Source organism: Elephas maximus, chromosome 10 (genome assembly GCF_024166365.1).
Source record: "Elephas maximus indicus isolate mEleMax1 chromosome 10, mEleMax1 primary haplotype, whole genome shotgun sequence".
Taxonomy (NCBI): domain Eukaryota; kingdom Metazoa; phylum Chordata; class Mammalia; order Proboscidea; family Elephantidae; genus Elephas; species Elephas maximus.
The window spans coordinates 64,873,670-64,888,377 of NC_064828.1; the positions used below are offsets into that span (position 1 = coordinate 64,873,670).

General features: G+C 36.1%; 1 protein-coding gene across 1 annotated transcript in view; it reads left to right on the forward strand.

Annotated features, from left to right (window-relative positions):
- Window positions 1-14,708, forward strand: part of GPR137C (G protein-coupled receptor 137C) — an 81,909-nt gene that overhangs the window by 34,847 nt on the left and 32,354 nt on the right. Inside the window, exons 2-3 of the mRNA XM_049897812.1 lie at window positions 4,952-4,995; window positions 7,525-7,753. Coding sequence (XP_049753769.1) covers window positions 4,952-4,995; window positions 7,525-7,753 — 273 coding nt within the window. The remainder of the gene's footprint in view (window positions 1-4,951; window positions 4,996-7,524; window positions 7,754-14,708) is intronic.

A 14,708-nucleotide genomic window follows, 5' to 3' on the forward strand; every position in this document is an offset into this window, starting at 1 on the left:
CCAGAACACTTGATTGTGCTCATGCAGAACCTGTACAGAGATCAAGAGCCAGTCATTCAACAGAACAAGGAGATACTGTGGTACAAAATCAGGGTTGTATCCTTTCACTATACTTACTCAATTTGTATGCTGAGCAAATAATCTGAGAAGCTGGGCTATGTGAAGAACATGACATCAGGATTGGAGGAAGACTCATTAACAACCTGCCATATGCAGATGACACAAACTTGCTTGCTGAAAGCAAAGAGGACTTGAAGCAGTTACTGATGAAGATCAAAGTCTACAGCCTTCAGTATGGATTACAGTCAACATAAAGAAAACAAAAATCCTCACAACTGAACAACATCATAATAAATGGAGAGAAGATTGAAGTTGTAAAGGATTTCATTTTACTTGGATCCACAATCAATGCCCACAGAAGCAGCAGTCAAGAAATCAAACAGTATATTGCATTGGGCAAATCTGCTGCAAAAGACCACTTTAAAGTATTGAAAAGCAAAGATGTCACTTTGAGGACTGAAATGTGCCTGACTCCAGCTATGATGTTTTCAGTCATCTCACATCATGCGAAAGCTACATCATGAATAAGGAAGACCGAAAAAGGAATGATGCATTTGAATTATGGTGTTGGCAAAGAATATTGAATATACCACGGACTGCCAAAAGACTGAACAAATCTGTCTTGGAAGAAGTATAGCCAGAGTGCTCATTGGAAGCGACGGTAGTGAGACCTTGTCTCACGTTTTGAACGTGTTATCAGGAGGGACCATTCCCTGGAGAAGGACATCATGCTTGGTAAAGTAGAGGGTCAGTGAAAAAGAGGAAGACCCTCAACAAGACGGGTCAACACAGTGGCTGCAACAATGAGCTCAAATATAGCAACAATTGTGAGGATGGGGCAGGACCAGGCAGTGTTTTATTCTGTTATACATAGGTTTGTTATGAGTCGGAACCAACTCAATGGCAGCCAGCAACAATGGCTGACAGAAACTCAAGATCCGTGGGTCAGATACAAAGACCGTTTACTATTCATGGCAAAAGCAGAAAGCAGAGCAATGCCTTGCATTGGTTCCCTGAGCTCCAACTTCCATAGGACAACACAGTGAGGGGCCGATGTTATATGCATGGAGTGGTATGTGTTACAGGAGAGGAACCCTGAAATTAGGAAACTCAGATCTTATGTACCACTGCTAGTGACTTGCTCATCTTTCCCTCTAGTGAGAGAGACCTTATCTTTACTCAGGAAATTAAGCAAGTCTTCTCCAGGGAGTTGAAGGAAACTTTACTCTGCTGGAGTGCCACCAGGGAGGGAAATTTTCTCTGTCTTTATTATACTGGCCAGGAAACAAATCTGCCCTCTGACCTTAAGGGAAACATTATCTCTAGTTTCCAAGGATGTTTGCTCAGAAGACCCAGACCGTGCAGAAATGTGAGATATTTGTAGAGAATTGACTCCTAACACAGACTTAATCAGGTTTCTCTTAGCTTTGAATATCTCTCATGTAGTCTGTACTCTCTTTTCTTATTTCCTATCAACTCCTTGCACTTCCACTGAAATTATTCTCTGAGATACAAATGACATCTAACCATTCAATAAAATGGTCTTTTCTTAGTCATTCTTGAGTTTTTGCAGAATTTCTTCCTTTTAACTCTAAGGTACTGCATTGTTTTCTGTGACTAGCATGATTCTTACATCTTTCTCCCCTGCCTACCTCTGTTTCTTTCATTCTTGTGCCTTTTCATTCTGTCCCTTAAATGTGAAAGACCACAGGTTTTCTCTTCTCATTCTACATTGGTCTCCTCAATGTATTCTACTATGAGTTTTAGCCATCACCTCTGTAGGTGACTGTAATTCCTTCTTACATTCCAAAACCCACCACCTGCCTTCTCAGCATTTCTGCCTTGATGTAATAAATTTTAAAATTAAGAATCAGTTCCACATCCTGACCTTTTAATGTTTTTGCCAGTGGGGCCCTTGTCCTACCAGTTCTTCAGATTCAAAACCTGAAAATGTGCTTGACTGGACTCACAAATTCAAAAGTCTTAACTGGAATTCTTTGCCCCATCTAATCCATTTTCCACACTGTCACCTAAGCAATCACTCAAACATAAAATCATGCTACAGAGTTTATAGGGGTTAAAGCCTCATTCTTTAGCATTTTATATAAAGCGTCCGTGATTTGATGGCTGCTTGCCCCTCCAGGTCATTTCCTGCTGTATTCCCTACACTTCCCCACACCACACGACCATACCTAAATACTTGCTTTGTCCTGAATTCACTGTTCATTTATTCAAACACTGTCTAAAACCTACTATGTACCAGGCATGATGCTAGGCACTGGGGCTATAAGTATGAGTAAGCTATAGTCCCCCTTAGGAAAGAAATGTACAAATAGATGTCATAGAGTGTGATTAGTATCACAAGGAAACAAAATGGTCTTTCTCTCCCTAAGGTAGTTGAGATGACAACATAGAGGATGACACTTGAGTAATGTCTTGAAAGATGGGTTGAAATTTGTTATATGACCACAAAAGCAAATTCCAGGTAAAATACAATATATAAGAAAGCATGGACTTGTGAAATTGAACCCCTTATTTGAGGACTATAAACCTAATTCAGAATTACCAGACTACAAGATTAAAGGTGGAGATAAGAGGATACAAAGATGGGAAGGTGGGGCCAGATGATAAAAAGACCTTTTATATATCAAAGGAGTGTGGACTTTTTCCTAGAATAGTATAATCGTATATACTTTTTAAAAAGAAGTTGGTCCATCATAGTTATAATTATTGAAGCAAGAACCATTGATTAATGCTAAGACTCCTGAATAAAAGAGGAATAAATGATATATACATAATCCCTAAATATTAAATATCCACATGATATTTATTAATTACAATGGGGAAAATAGTAACAACAGTGGAGAAATCTGGTAGATACCACCTAACCAAGTGATCAAAATTAATTTCACTGTAATGTGACAAATCAACACCATAAGCCTCCCAATACAACTACCTGAGAAGAACACAGCATCACTTCTGTGATACCCTACCAAAATGCATAACCTGAATCCAACCATGAGAAAACATCATATAAACACATATTAGCACACGTTCTACAAAATCACTGGTCTATACTCTTTAAAAATGTCAGTATCATGAAAGACAGGAAAAAATGAAGATCAAGGGAGAGTAAATACACATGACATCTTTATGCAATGCATAATCCTAGATTATTCATTCATTTTGCCATAAAGGATATTATTGAGACAATTGGCAAAATCTGAATAAAATCTTTATTTAGATAATACTATTTGTCAATATTTAATTTTCTGTTGTTTGTAATTATACTCTGGTTACATAAAAGACTCCATTTTAAGGAAGTGTACACTGAGGTACCTAGGGGTAAAGGGGCATCCATCACGTATGCAGTTTATTCTCAAATAGCTTTTAAGAGCCATATATAGAGAGGTTGGAATAAAACAAAAGTGGTAGAATGTTAACATTTAGGAAATCTGGGAAAAGAGTGTATCAGAATTTGTGTTATTATTCTTGCAACTTTTCTGTAAATCTGAAATTACGTCAGCATAATACCTAAAAGAAAACATGTAGATAAAGTTAAGAATGGAGACAAAAGGACCAGTTAAAAGTCTGTTGTAGTAATCCACTGTGGTAGTGGAAATAGAAAAAAGGAATGCACCTGAGAGTGATAGAGGCTAATAGGATAATATCTTAGACTCCTCCATCGCATCCAGCTTCTGGCAGAATAACCAAAATACGGTAGATAGGAGTAGATGCACAGGCTTCTATATCTGCCTGAGCATTCACCTTCCTAACCCCCTTTATCATTCCGAAGTTGGCTCAAACGTGACCTCCTTTGAGAAGTCCTCCCTGACTCTGCACAGTCTTTGCCCTTCCTGAATTTTGTGATAGTATCGTTTGCATTTATATCACAATGTATCAAAATAGATGGTTTATTTCTCCCATATACTGACCTCCTTGAGAGCAGAAACAGTGGTCATGTTTATGAATTCATGACATGTTTCATAGTGTGTGGCATATAGTAGGTGTTCGGCAAATGTTTGAATGAAACGAGTAAGTTTCATCATAATGTTTTGGGCTTGCCTCTTTCTTTCTAGGCCCCCGAAGTCTCATACTCTATTTCAATAGTCTTGTGACCAGTATTCCTGCTTCTAATCTGTTGTTCCTCTGAAGTAACCTGTACAGTGATGCCAGATTAATGAAATTTCATATTATGGAGTGCCTGTGTAAGAACTGCCAATATCTTCCCACTATCTAAAGAATAAAGTCCAAATTCAACAGTAAGGACTTGAGACCTTAAACCTTCCATGGACTATGCTCTCAGAACATAACGTGTTTATTTCAGATTTCACTTATCTACTTGCCTAACTTTATTCAACAAGTATTTGAGCACTTACCTTATGCAAGACTTTATCAAGTTTATTAAATATGATATATGCTCATTATCTGTGTGTTCATTTTTTGATACCTCGCTTCCTTTTCCACTTCACTTTATCATAAGGGAAAATAATCTTTGGGGAACACTCATCCATATTCATATTTAAATAAATGAGTTCCATTTTAGGACAAAAGATGAGTACTATAATGCAGTTTAGAATAGATTGTGAGTTTCCCAGCACAATGTCTGGTTCATAGTAAAACTGCAATAAATGTCTACATTGAATTATGTAATACTATATAAATTTTTTTAAAGGTAGAAATTTAAGTTTAGGCTATAACAAAGAAATTTATTATTTAAGCTTTTGGAAGCCTGTTTTTTTCTTTATGTGGTTCAACTATTAACATTGTAACTTTATTTGCTATTATTATTTGTAGTTGTATAAATCCCATTTTGAAACACTAAGTCAAAATAAATTTAAGAATACTATATTATGTATGTTTTCAAAACTTTCTTTTATATTCTTTATAGGTTATATGTAAAGTCAGATGTGCCACTGGACTTGACAAACACAAGTAAGTTTCCTAAGTAGCAAGATGTAAATTTTTTTCACAGTAGACACCTACAGGTAGAGGGGAGTGCTGGTGAGAGTTCCTTAGCAATTTTATAGAAAATCATGTAGATTAGTTCAAAAAAAGTGAATTGAGTAACCCACAGTTCAATTCTCCCCACAACCATGCTTTTGCCTAATACTGCTTGTTGTTATTTTTTTACTCTGCTTCTTCCCTCCTTTAGATGTAGCTTCATAGGGTCCACAAATACTAAGTTAGATCATGCTGTTTGGGGTGACAATGTATAGCATAGTCTCATGAAATAAGTAATTTTTCAGTATTGATTAATGTCAAAAATGGGAATGCTGAGCTGGGGAGTCAGGAGACTTGATTTTCAGACCTAACTCTGATATTAGCTTACTTGCTTACTCTGCAACTCATTTACCCTCTCTAGACTTTGGTTTCCTAAAAAAAAAAAAAACTCAGTGCTGTTGAGTGGGTTCCAACTCATAGTGACTCTATAAGACAGAGTAGAGCTGCCCCAAAGGGTTTCCAAGGAGCAGCTGGTGGATTTGAACTGCCGACCTTTTGATTAGCATCTAAGCTCTTAACTGCTGTGCTACCAATTCCCAGGATTTTTAGATAATTTAAAGGTCCTTTTTGGATTTCAAACTGTATACTTATTATTTTCATTATTCAATCTGAGAATATTAAGATCTAAACTTCTCAAATTAAAATCTTTATACTTTGCATGTACACTTAACAAGGTTTGTTTGTTACAGATTACTTTAGTTATTATCTCCAATCTACCTTGTATAAACTATTTCTAAAGGCAGACAAATCTTTATGATTCACACTATTGAAAGTGATCCCAAATAGAAGCTATTACAATGTCAAATAAATTTCTGGAATGTATATATTTAATTAGGTTATGAAAATGTTTGAACTGAGATTACTTTCATGCAGATAGTTATTATTGCTACTTGATAAAGACAGCCACACCTTACCTAAAGAGTTTTAATGAAGTGGTCTAATTTTCCTTTGGTCTCTGGCTGATACAAATCACTAAGCACTTAACTACTAGCCAAAAGGTTAGAAATTCAAACCTACCCAGAGGCACCTTGGAAGACAGGCCTGGATATCTGCTTCTGAAAGGTTACAGCCTTGAAAACCCTCTGGAAAAGTTCTACTCTGCCACATTGGGTCACCATGAGTCGGAAGCGACTCAGTGGCAATTAACAACAACAATAATTTCCTTAGGGGAAGTAGCTAAGCATTTCATTTTTAGAGTTATTCTGTATGCACAATGAATATACAACTTTATAAGAAGATGAGATTAGAACTCTACGAATACTGTCTCTATATTCTTTAGTCAAGTTTGAATGAAATGTTTACATAGATAATCAAAAGTTCATAAAATTGAACATTGTTTAAACCATATTTCCCTTAACTTTTAATATTAGATGGTCGATTTAAATTTAGATTCAGTAAATTAATTTTCCAGGCAAATTATAAAAGCTTGATAATTCTTAGGATGGAAGGGTCAATGAAAATATGCTTAATATTCAAGGCACAACAATTGATCTCTATTCACCAGGAGCAACAGAGGAAGAAGGAGAGTCAGGAATAGGAAGGGGAAATGGAATGTGTGGCTAATTGCCTCAGTAACAAATGCCTTCTTTGCCATGAGACAAGAAGAACCGGGTGGTGCCTGGCTACCATTACTGAACATTTTGATCAAAGATTCTATAGAAGCATCCTGATCAAAAGAGGAAAAATGCAGGAGAGAATTTCAAATTCTCTTGGACTCCAGACTTTCTGGAGCCACAGAGGCTGGATGAACCCCTGAAGCTATTGCTCTGAGATAATCTTTAAACCTTAAACCAAAAATATCCCCTGAAGTCTTCTTAAAACTAAGCAATAGTTTTAGCTTAACTAGTAAAAAAAAATCTGCCTTGAGTATTATACTCTTTTAAGATCTCTCTATATGGGATCAAATAGACAAAAGCAACTCAAAACATTAGATAGGAACCTTAGGGGGCAGAGAGTGTATGTTAGTGGGGGAGGAACAATTCAAAAAGGGAAGGTGAGAATGATTGCACAACTCAAAGAATTTAATCAGTGTTACTGAATTATACATGTAGAAACTGTTGACTAGGTATATGTTTTGCTGTGTGTATTCTCAAACAGCAACAAAATAAAATTAAAAAAAAATTTAAATGTGTTTAATAGTTATGAAAATGAAAGATTCATAATCACTTGAAATAGTGTTAAGATAGTCCTATGTTATTCTTCCTAGTAGAAACAACTGAATTGATGTCCATATGAGATTATTTCTGAAATAATACTGTTTTTAAATAGTTTGTATGCTAATTTCACAACAGAAAGGTAGCCCAAGTAATTCTGAATCATTATTAGATTTGTATTTAATAAAATTATAAAACATTTTCGATTGAAGGAATTATTTTATCTGAAATAACAAACTAATCAGAATTAAAATTAAGTTCTCATTAGTTTTATGAACATCTAACAGACTTGTATTTTTCCTTTCAGAATTCTACTGCATTTGGGCTTTATATTGGCAAGCCTACTCTTTTTAGTGGTGAACTTGACTTGTGCAATGCTGGTCCATGGAGATGTCCCAGAAAATCAGTTGAAATGGACTGTGTTTGTTCGAGCACTAATTAATGATAGCCTGTTTATTCTTTGTGCCATCTCTTTAGTTAGTTATATATGCAAAATTACAAAAATGTCATCAGCAAACGTCTACCTCGAATCAAAGGTAAGTATTTTTCTGAAATCTGCACTTTTTCCACCCACAACATGCACCTCTGTATCACTCTGATTTTGTTTTTGTCATTGTTCTCTCAGTGGATTTAGGCTCAAATTTGGAGTATTCTGATGGTTTCTTCATTCCTTTTTTCCTAACACCAACTTCTGTGAACTTTCTCTTTTAAAATTTTTTTCTGTTTTTTTCTCCATTTGAGCAACTTGACAAAAAAAGGAACCTAATGAGCATAACTGTCAGTGTCTACCATGCACCAGACACTGTTCTAGTTGCTTTCCGCATTATCTCACAACAATTCTATGAGGTGGTCTTATTCTAACCTTAAATTCTAACCTTAGGAAAAAAAAAAAAAGAATTACATCAGGCAGAGGCGCTGTGGCCTCTAAGACCTTATATAACCTGATCCCTGGCTATTTTTCTGATCTCACCTCCTACCTTTCTCCTCTTTACTATTCCAACCACATGAGCATTTCTTTTCCAGTTCCTCATCGCACAGCCCATACCAAGTTCATTCCAGCCATATAGCCTTTGTATATATTGTTCCCTATGCCTAAATTGCATTTCCTACAGATATGCATGTGACAGCTTCTTTGCATTCAGGTCTCAGCTCAGATGTCACTTTTTCAAAGCTGCCTTCCCTAACCACCTAACTGAGGTTATCCCCCCATTCTAATTTCTATATTCATCACCCTCATTTGTTATCTTCGTAGCATTTCTCAGTAGCCGAAATTGTTTGTTCATTTGTTGGAACATTCGTTTTCTGCTTCTCCCACCTAACGTAGTTCTCTTGTCTAGTTCATGCTTCTATCCCTATTGTCTAAAATAATGCCTGGCCTATAAACAAAAAAAATAACCAAACCCAGTGCTGTCGAGTCAATTCTGACTCATAGCGACCCTCTAGGACAGGGTAGAACTGCCCCATACAGTTTCCAAGGAGCGCCTGGTGTATTCGAACTGCTGACCCTTTGGTTAGCAGCCATAGCACTTAACCACTACACCACCAGGGTTTCCGCCTGGCCTACACCAGAAGTTAAATAAATATTTGTTGAATAAATGCATTCCATGCTTGCATATAGTCTTTGCCGAGCCACTTTAGCCTAGTAACCAAATGATCTTTTTACAACTGGGTTGTATCAAGAGCAAATTGAATCAATAAACATTCCCTAAGGTCACATAGTTGAATCAGGCTTCAAACTCAGGTCTGAACACAGATCTCTACTAGTAACTAGTATTATATTTATAATCACACAATGGCTCCATTTAATCTTTTAGGATGTATATGTTTGTACACTTAATCATGGTAATAGTCCATATGTATTCTTACTAGATTTTGCCATACTACTCTCCAAAAGAATAAACCACTTCATAATGCTACCATCACGTATAGATGTACTTGTTTCCTCTGTTCCATCAGTATTTGGGTTCAAATTTGGTTTATTTTGATTATTTTAATAGATGTGTCTTTAAAGTTTATTTAACTGATATGAATATATATTTCCATGTAGACATTTACTATCCACATTTCTGTATGTATAAACTGTTTCTCAGTGATTTATAGGGCAGGATCTAGGTATATATTCTTTATATATTTGGCATATATGTTTTTGCTTATATTAAAACATATTACCTTTGTTAAGAAAGCCAGCATTTACAACTAGTAGTCTTGTGTGTGTTTAGTTAAGGAGTTTACTCTTAATAAATCCTTCTTATCAACTATTGGTATTGCTACAATTTTAGGTTTTCTATTTATTCTACAAATAGAGTAAGTTTTCTGACTTGATTTTCTTGTGTTCTCTGGATTCTTGGGGTAGACTCTATTATATCATCTCCTTTAATGTTTTGTATCTTAATTACTGTTATATTACTTAAAATTTTGTTAAACCTAGATATAAATTAAAATTGGCCAATCTTTTTTTTTTTCTTTTTTGGTGTCCTTATCAGGTTTGAGAATATAAACATTTATCTTATAAACTGAGATGGCTAATGCATACTATGCAGTACAAAGTAGTAAGAATGTAAGCTAGAATCAGATTGCCTAGGTTGAAATCACAACTCTGCCATTTACTAGCTGTATGACTTTGGTACTTTAGCCTCGCTGTCTATCTTTAACTGGAAATAAGTGTAGTAACTATCTCCATAGTACTACTGCAAGGATAGAATGAATGATGCATGAAAAGCAATAGTATGCTGCCTTGCACTAAAAAAAAAAAAAAAGTGTTAGCTACTATTGTCTTCATAATCCAAGTTTAACAAAGATGTATAGTAGACATGTTCTTACTTAGGAGCCTTAAACAAATTCTTCCATTATCCATTTGGCAGAAGATTTTTTTGCAGTAAATTTTCTTGTTTTTGTTTTGCTTTTCCCTATTGTTTACCTATTCATTTGCTGGTTTTATTTCAATCAGACTTGCTGTCTTATGATTTTATAGGTGGTTATCCATATTACCCTTATGATAAAAATTATTTTTGATAGTTTAAAGATAACTTGGTAATATGAAAGAATATGATTTAATTTTTTTAAGTAATATCAGCACTGGCACTTAACTATATTTGGAACTCAGTGTAAATACAACTTTATATCCTGCTTTCCACCTCAGACTGTTGTTAATTGCCATCGAGTCAGTTCTGACTCATAAAAACCCTATGTACAACAGAATGAAACACTGCCCAGTCCTACACTATCCTCACAGTCATTGTTGTGTTTGAGCCCATTGTTACAGCCATTATGTCAATCCATCTCGTTTAGGGTCTTCCTCTTTTTCGCTGACCCTCTACTTTACCAAGCAGGATATCCTTCTCCAAGAACTGGTTCCCTGATAATATGTCCAAGGTATGTGAGATGATGTCTCGCCATTCTCACTTCTAAGGAGCATTCTGGCTATACTTCTCCCAAGACAGATTTGTTTGTTCTTCTGGCAGTCCATGGTATATTCAGTGTTCTTCACCAATGCCATAATTCACATCTATCAGTTCTTCTTTGGTCTTCCTTATTCATTGTCCAGCTTTTGCATGCATATGAGGCAATTGAAAATAATGTGGCTTGGGTCAGGTGCACCTTAGTCCTCAAAGTGACATCTTTGCTTTTTAACACTTTAAACGGGTCTTTTACAACAGATTTGCCCAATGCAATATGTCATTTGATTTCTTGACTGTCACATGTGCATTGATTGATTGTAGATCCAAGTAAAACGAAATCTTTGACAACTCAGTATTTTCTCCAATTATCATGATGTTGTTTATTGGTTCAGTTGTGAGGATTTTTATTTTCTTTATGTTGACATGTAATCTCATTAGTAAGTGCTTCAAGTCCTCTTCACTTTTAGCAAGGAAAGTTGTGTTATCTGCAGATTGCAGGCATTTTATTGTGCTATTAAAACCTCTTTTGAGGCTGCATATCATTCCATCATATGCATATATGCCAAAATTTAACTCTTGCCTTATTGAATGACTTTAAGTGGTTTTCAGAAACAATGTTAGCCTCCATATGGTTAATTTTCTTCAAAATCATTTTGTTTTTATTAAAAAAAAAAAAAGTTAGGGGTTTTAGTAATTACATATAGACTAGACCTGTATATCCCAGTCTTAGTTTATAGAGCACTTAAGTATCTTTTGTGTTAATCTTTTTCACTATTTTTTAATTTGCATTTTATTTTGTAGCAACTGGAACAGTGCTGTGATTTGGTTCTCTTTTTCAAAGTAACAACTCTTATTTGCTTTTTCTTTATTAGTCATTGTCAATGTAAATTGTTTATTTCTGCTCTTTCATTTTCAACCTTCTTACATATTTAAAGGTGTTACTTTGTTTTATGTCTGTGTTCTTATATAATTCATTATTTGTAAACTAATATAGGTATTTAGAGCAGTATGTTTTCTTAGCAAGGCTTTGGCTGCTTTCCATAATCTTTGATATGTTGTAGCAACATTCCTTATTTATCAACAACAAGAAATTTTCTGTTCTGCATTTCAGCCATTTCTCAAGCATTTCATATTTAGACATCGGTGTGAATTAGATATTATTTCCATCCCTAGGTCTTCCTTCATTTTATCTTGGAGTATAGTCTAAAACTCAGGCACCTATCCTGATTAGGTCTTCTAATATCCATAAAAAGTTATCAGTTTTACCCTCTACTTAATTGTCCATGCGTATGAATCTGGCCTGTGAATTTCTGTATTCCAAGTTCTTATCAGAGAAAATAAACTTTTTAAATTGAAAAGCTTAATTGCTAGAAAGACTACCTGAAGTGTGTACAGTTTGTCCATGCTGTATCTATTCTACATTTTATCCTAGTCCAGTCCAAATCATTGCAGAGTTGTGTACTACGACTGCATCGTACCCTGAGTAGAGTTGTCTTCACCAACCTACACTTTGACGTCATGCTTTGGCCTACATCAAGAAATCTTTTAAGAAAAGTTTATCTTAAATTTTCTTACTTATAAAGTTACTGAGGATATTATCTACACACTGTCCCCATAAAAGATCTTTTCTCAGATTCAGTACCAGGGAAAATAAGTGTTAATTAAATCTTTCTTGCCTCTAGCTATTATGTTGTTCAGAGCCAAATACATGGCTCACCTCTATCAATCAGCGATGACCTTATGATAACCACTTTTGGTTCTCACTCTAGTTTTGTCATACTTTCTTACCTTTTCCCCAACGCATTCCTATGTTTTTTTTTTTTATATTATGCAAAACACTGTCACTGATTCAAATTCTCTTTTGCAGTAAGAGTAGTATAAAAATGAGATTGAATATAATTTTGGATATGTTTATTTTATTCAGGTATATAAATTTTTTTAATTAATTTGGAAAGACCTCAGTGAGACATAGCATATCATAGTGATTAAGAGTGGGAACCCTGGGATCAAAGATGTATGGGTATAAATCCCAGCTTTGCTGCTTATTGGAAAAGTAACTTAACACCTCTAAGCTTCATACTGCTGATCTGTAAAAGGGAGATAATGATAGTATTGCTCTCATGGGTTGTTATGAGGATAGTTATAATACCTTGGGAAACCCTGGAGGCGTAGTGGTTAAGTGCTACAGCTGCTAACCAAAGGGTCAGCAGTTTGAATCTGCCAGGCGCTCCTTGGAAACTCTATGGGGCGGTTCTACCCTGTCCTTATAGGGTCGCTATGCGTCAGAATCGACTCGACAGCACTGGGTTTGGTTTTTTTTGTTTAATAATACCTGGCTTATAAGATTGTTGTAAGGATTAAATGACAATGCATATAAAGTACTGAGTATAATGCCTAGCAGTACTTATAAATGCTAGCTATTATTGTCCTAGTGTGTGCCAGGGGACGATGACCTAGCTTCATTGAGTTTTTGAATACCCAAAATTGTTGGCAAAACGTTTATGCATATTTATCTGGGGAGTAGTCCTATATGTTTAAATAAATTCTCAAAATGATCACTGACCCAAAAATGAATAAGAATCACTGAGGAATAGGATTTCACTTTTTTTTTTTTTTTTTAGTTTTTATTGTGCTTTAAGTAAAAGTTTACAAATCAAGTCAGTCTCTCCCATAAAAACTTATATACACCTTGCTACATACTTCCAATTACTCTCCCCCTAATGAGACAGACCACTCTCTCCCTCTACTCTCTCTTTTCCTGTCCAGTTCCCAGCTTCTAACCCCCTCTACCTGCTCATATACCCTCCAGGTAGGAGATGCCAACATAGTCTCAAGTGTCCACCTGATCCAAGAAGTTCACTCCTCACCAACATCCCTCTCCAACCCATTGTCCAGTCCAATCCATGTCTGAAGAGTTGGCTTCGGGAATGGTTCCTGTCCTGTGCCAGCAGAAGGTCTGGGGGCCATGACCACCGAGGTCCTTCCAGTCGCAGTCAGACCATTAAGTCTGGTCTTTTTATGAGAATTTGGGGTCTGCATCCCACTGCTCTCCTGCTCCCTCAGGGGTTCTCTGTTGTGTTCCCTGTCAGGGCAGTCATCAGTTGTAGCCAGGCACCATCTAGTTCTTCTGGTCTCAGGATGATGTAGTCTCCGGTTCATGTGGCTCTTTCTGTCTCTTGGGCTCGTAATCACCTTGTGTCCTTGGTGTTCTTCATTCTCCTTTGTTCCAGGTGGGTTGAGACCAATTGATGCATCTTAGATGGCTGCTTGCTAGCGTTTAAGACCCCAGACACCACTCTTCAAAGTAGGATGCAGAATGTTTTCTTAATAGATTTTATTATGCCAATTGACTTAGATGTCCCCTGAAATCATGGTACCCAAACCCCTACCCCTACTACACTGGCCTTCGAAGCATTCATTTTATTCAGGAAACTTCTTTGCTTTTGGTTTAGTCCAGTTGTGCTGACCTCGCCTGTACTGTGTTGCCTTTCCCTTCACCTAAAGTAGTTCTTATCTACCATCTAATTAGTGAATACCCCTCTCCCACCTTCCCTGCCTCCCTCCCTCCCTCCTCTACTAACCACAAAAGAATATTTTCTTCTCAGTTTAAACTATTTCTCAAGCTCTTATAATAGTGGTCTTATACAATATTTGTCCTTTTGCAACTAATTTCACTCAGCATAATGCCTTCTAGTTTCCTCCATGTTACGAAATGTTTCACAGATTCCACACTGTTTAATGATACGTAGTATTCCATTGTGTGAACATACCATAATTTTATTTATCCATTCATCAGTTGATGGGTACCTTTGTTGCTTCCATGTTTTTGCTATTGTAAACAGTGCTGCGATGTGCATATATCTGTTCGTGTAAAGGCTCTTATTTCTCTAGGATATATTCCAAGGAGTGGGATTGCTGGATCATATGGTAGTTCCATTTCTAGCTTTTTAAGGAAGCGCCAAATCCATTTCCAAAGTGGTTGTACCATTTGACATTCCCAGCAGCAATGTAGAAGTGTTCCAATCTCTCCACAGCGTCTCCAACATTTATTTTGTGTTTTTTGGATTAATACCAGCCTTGTTGGAGTGAGATG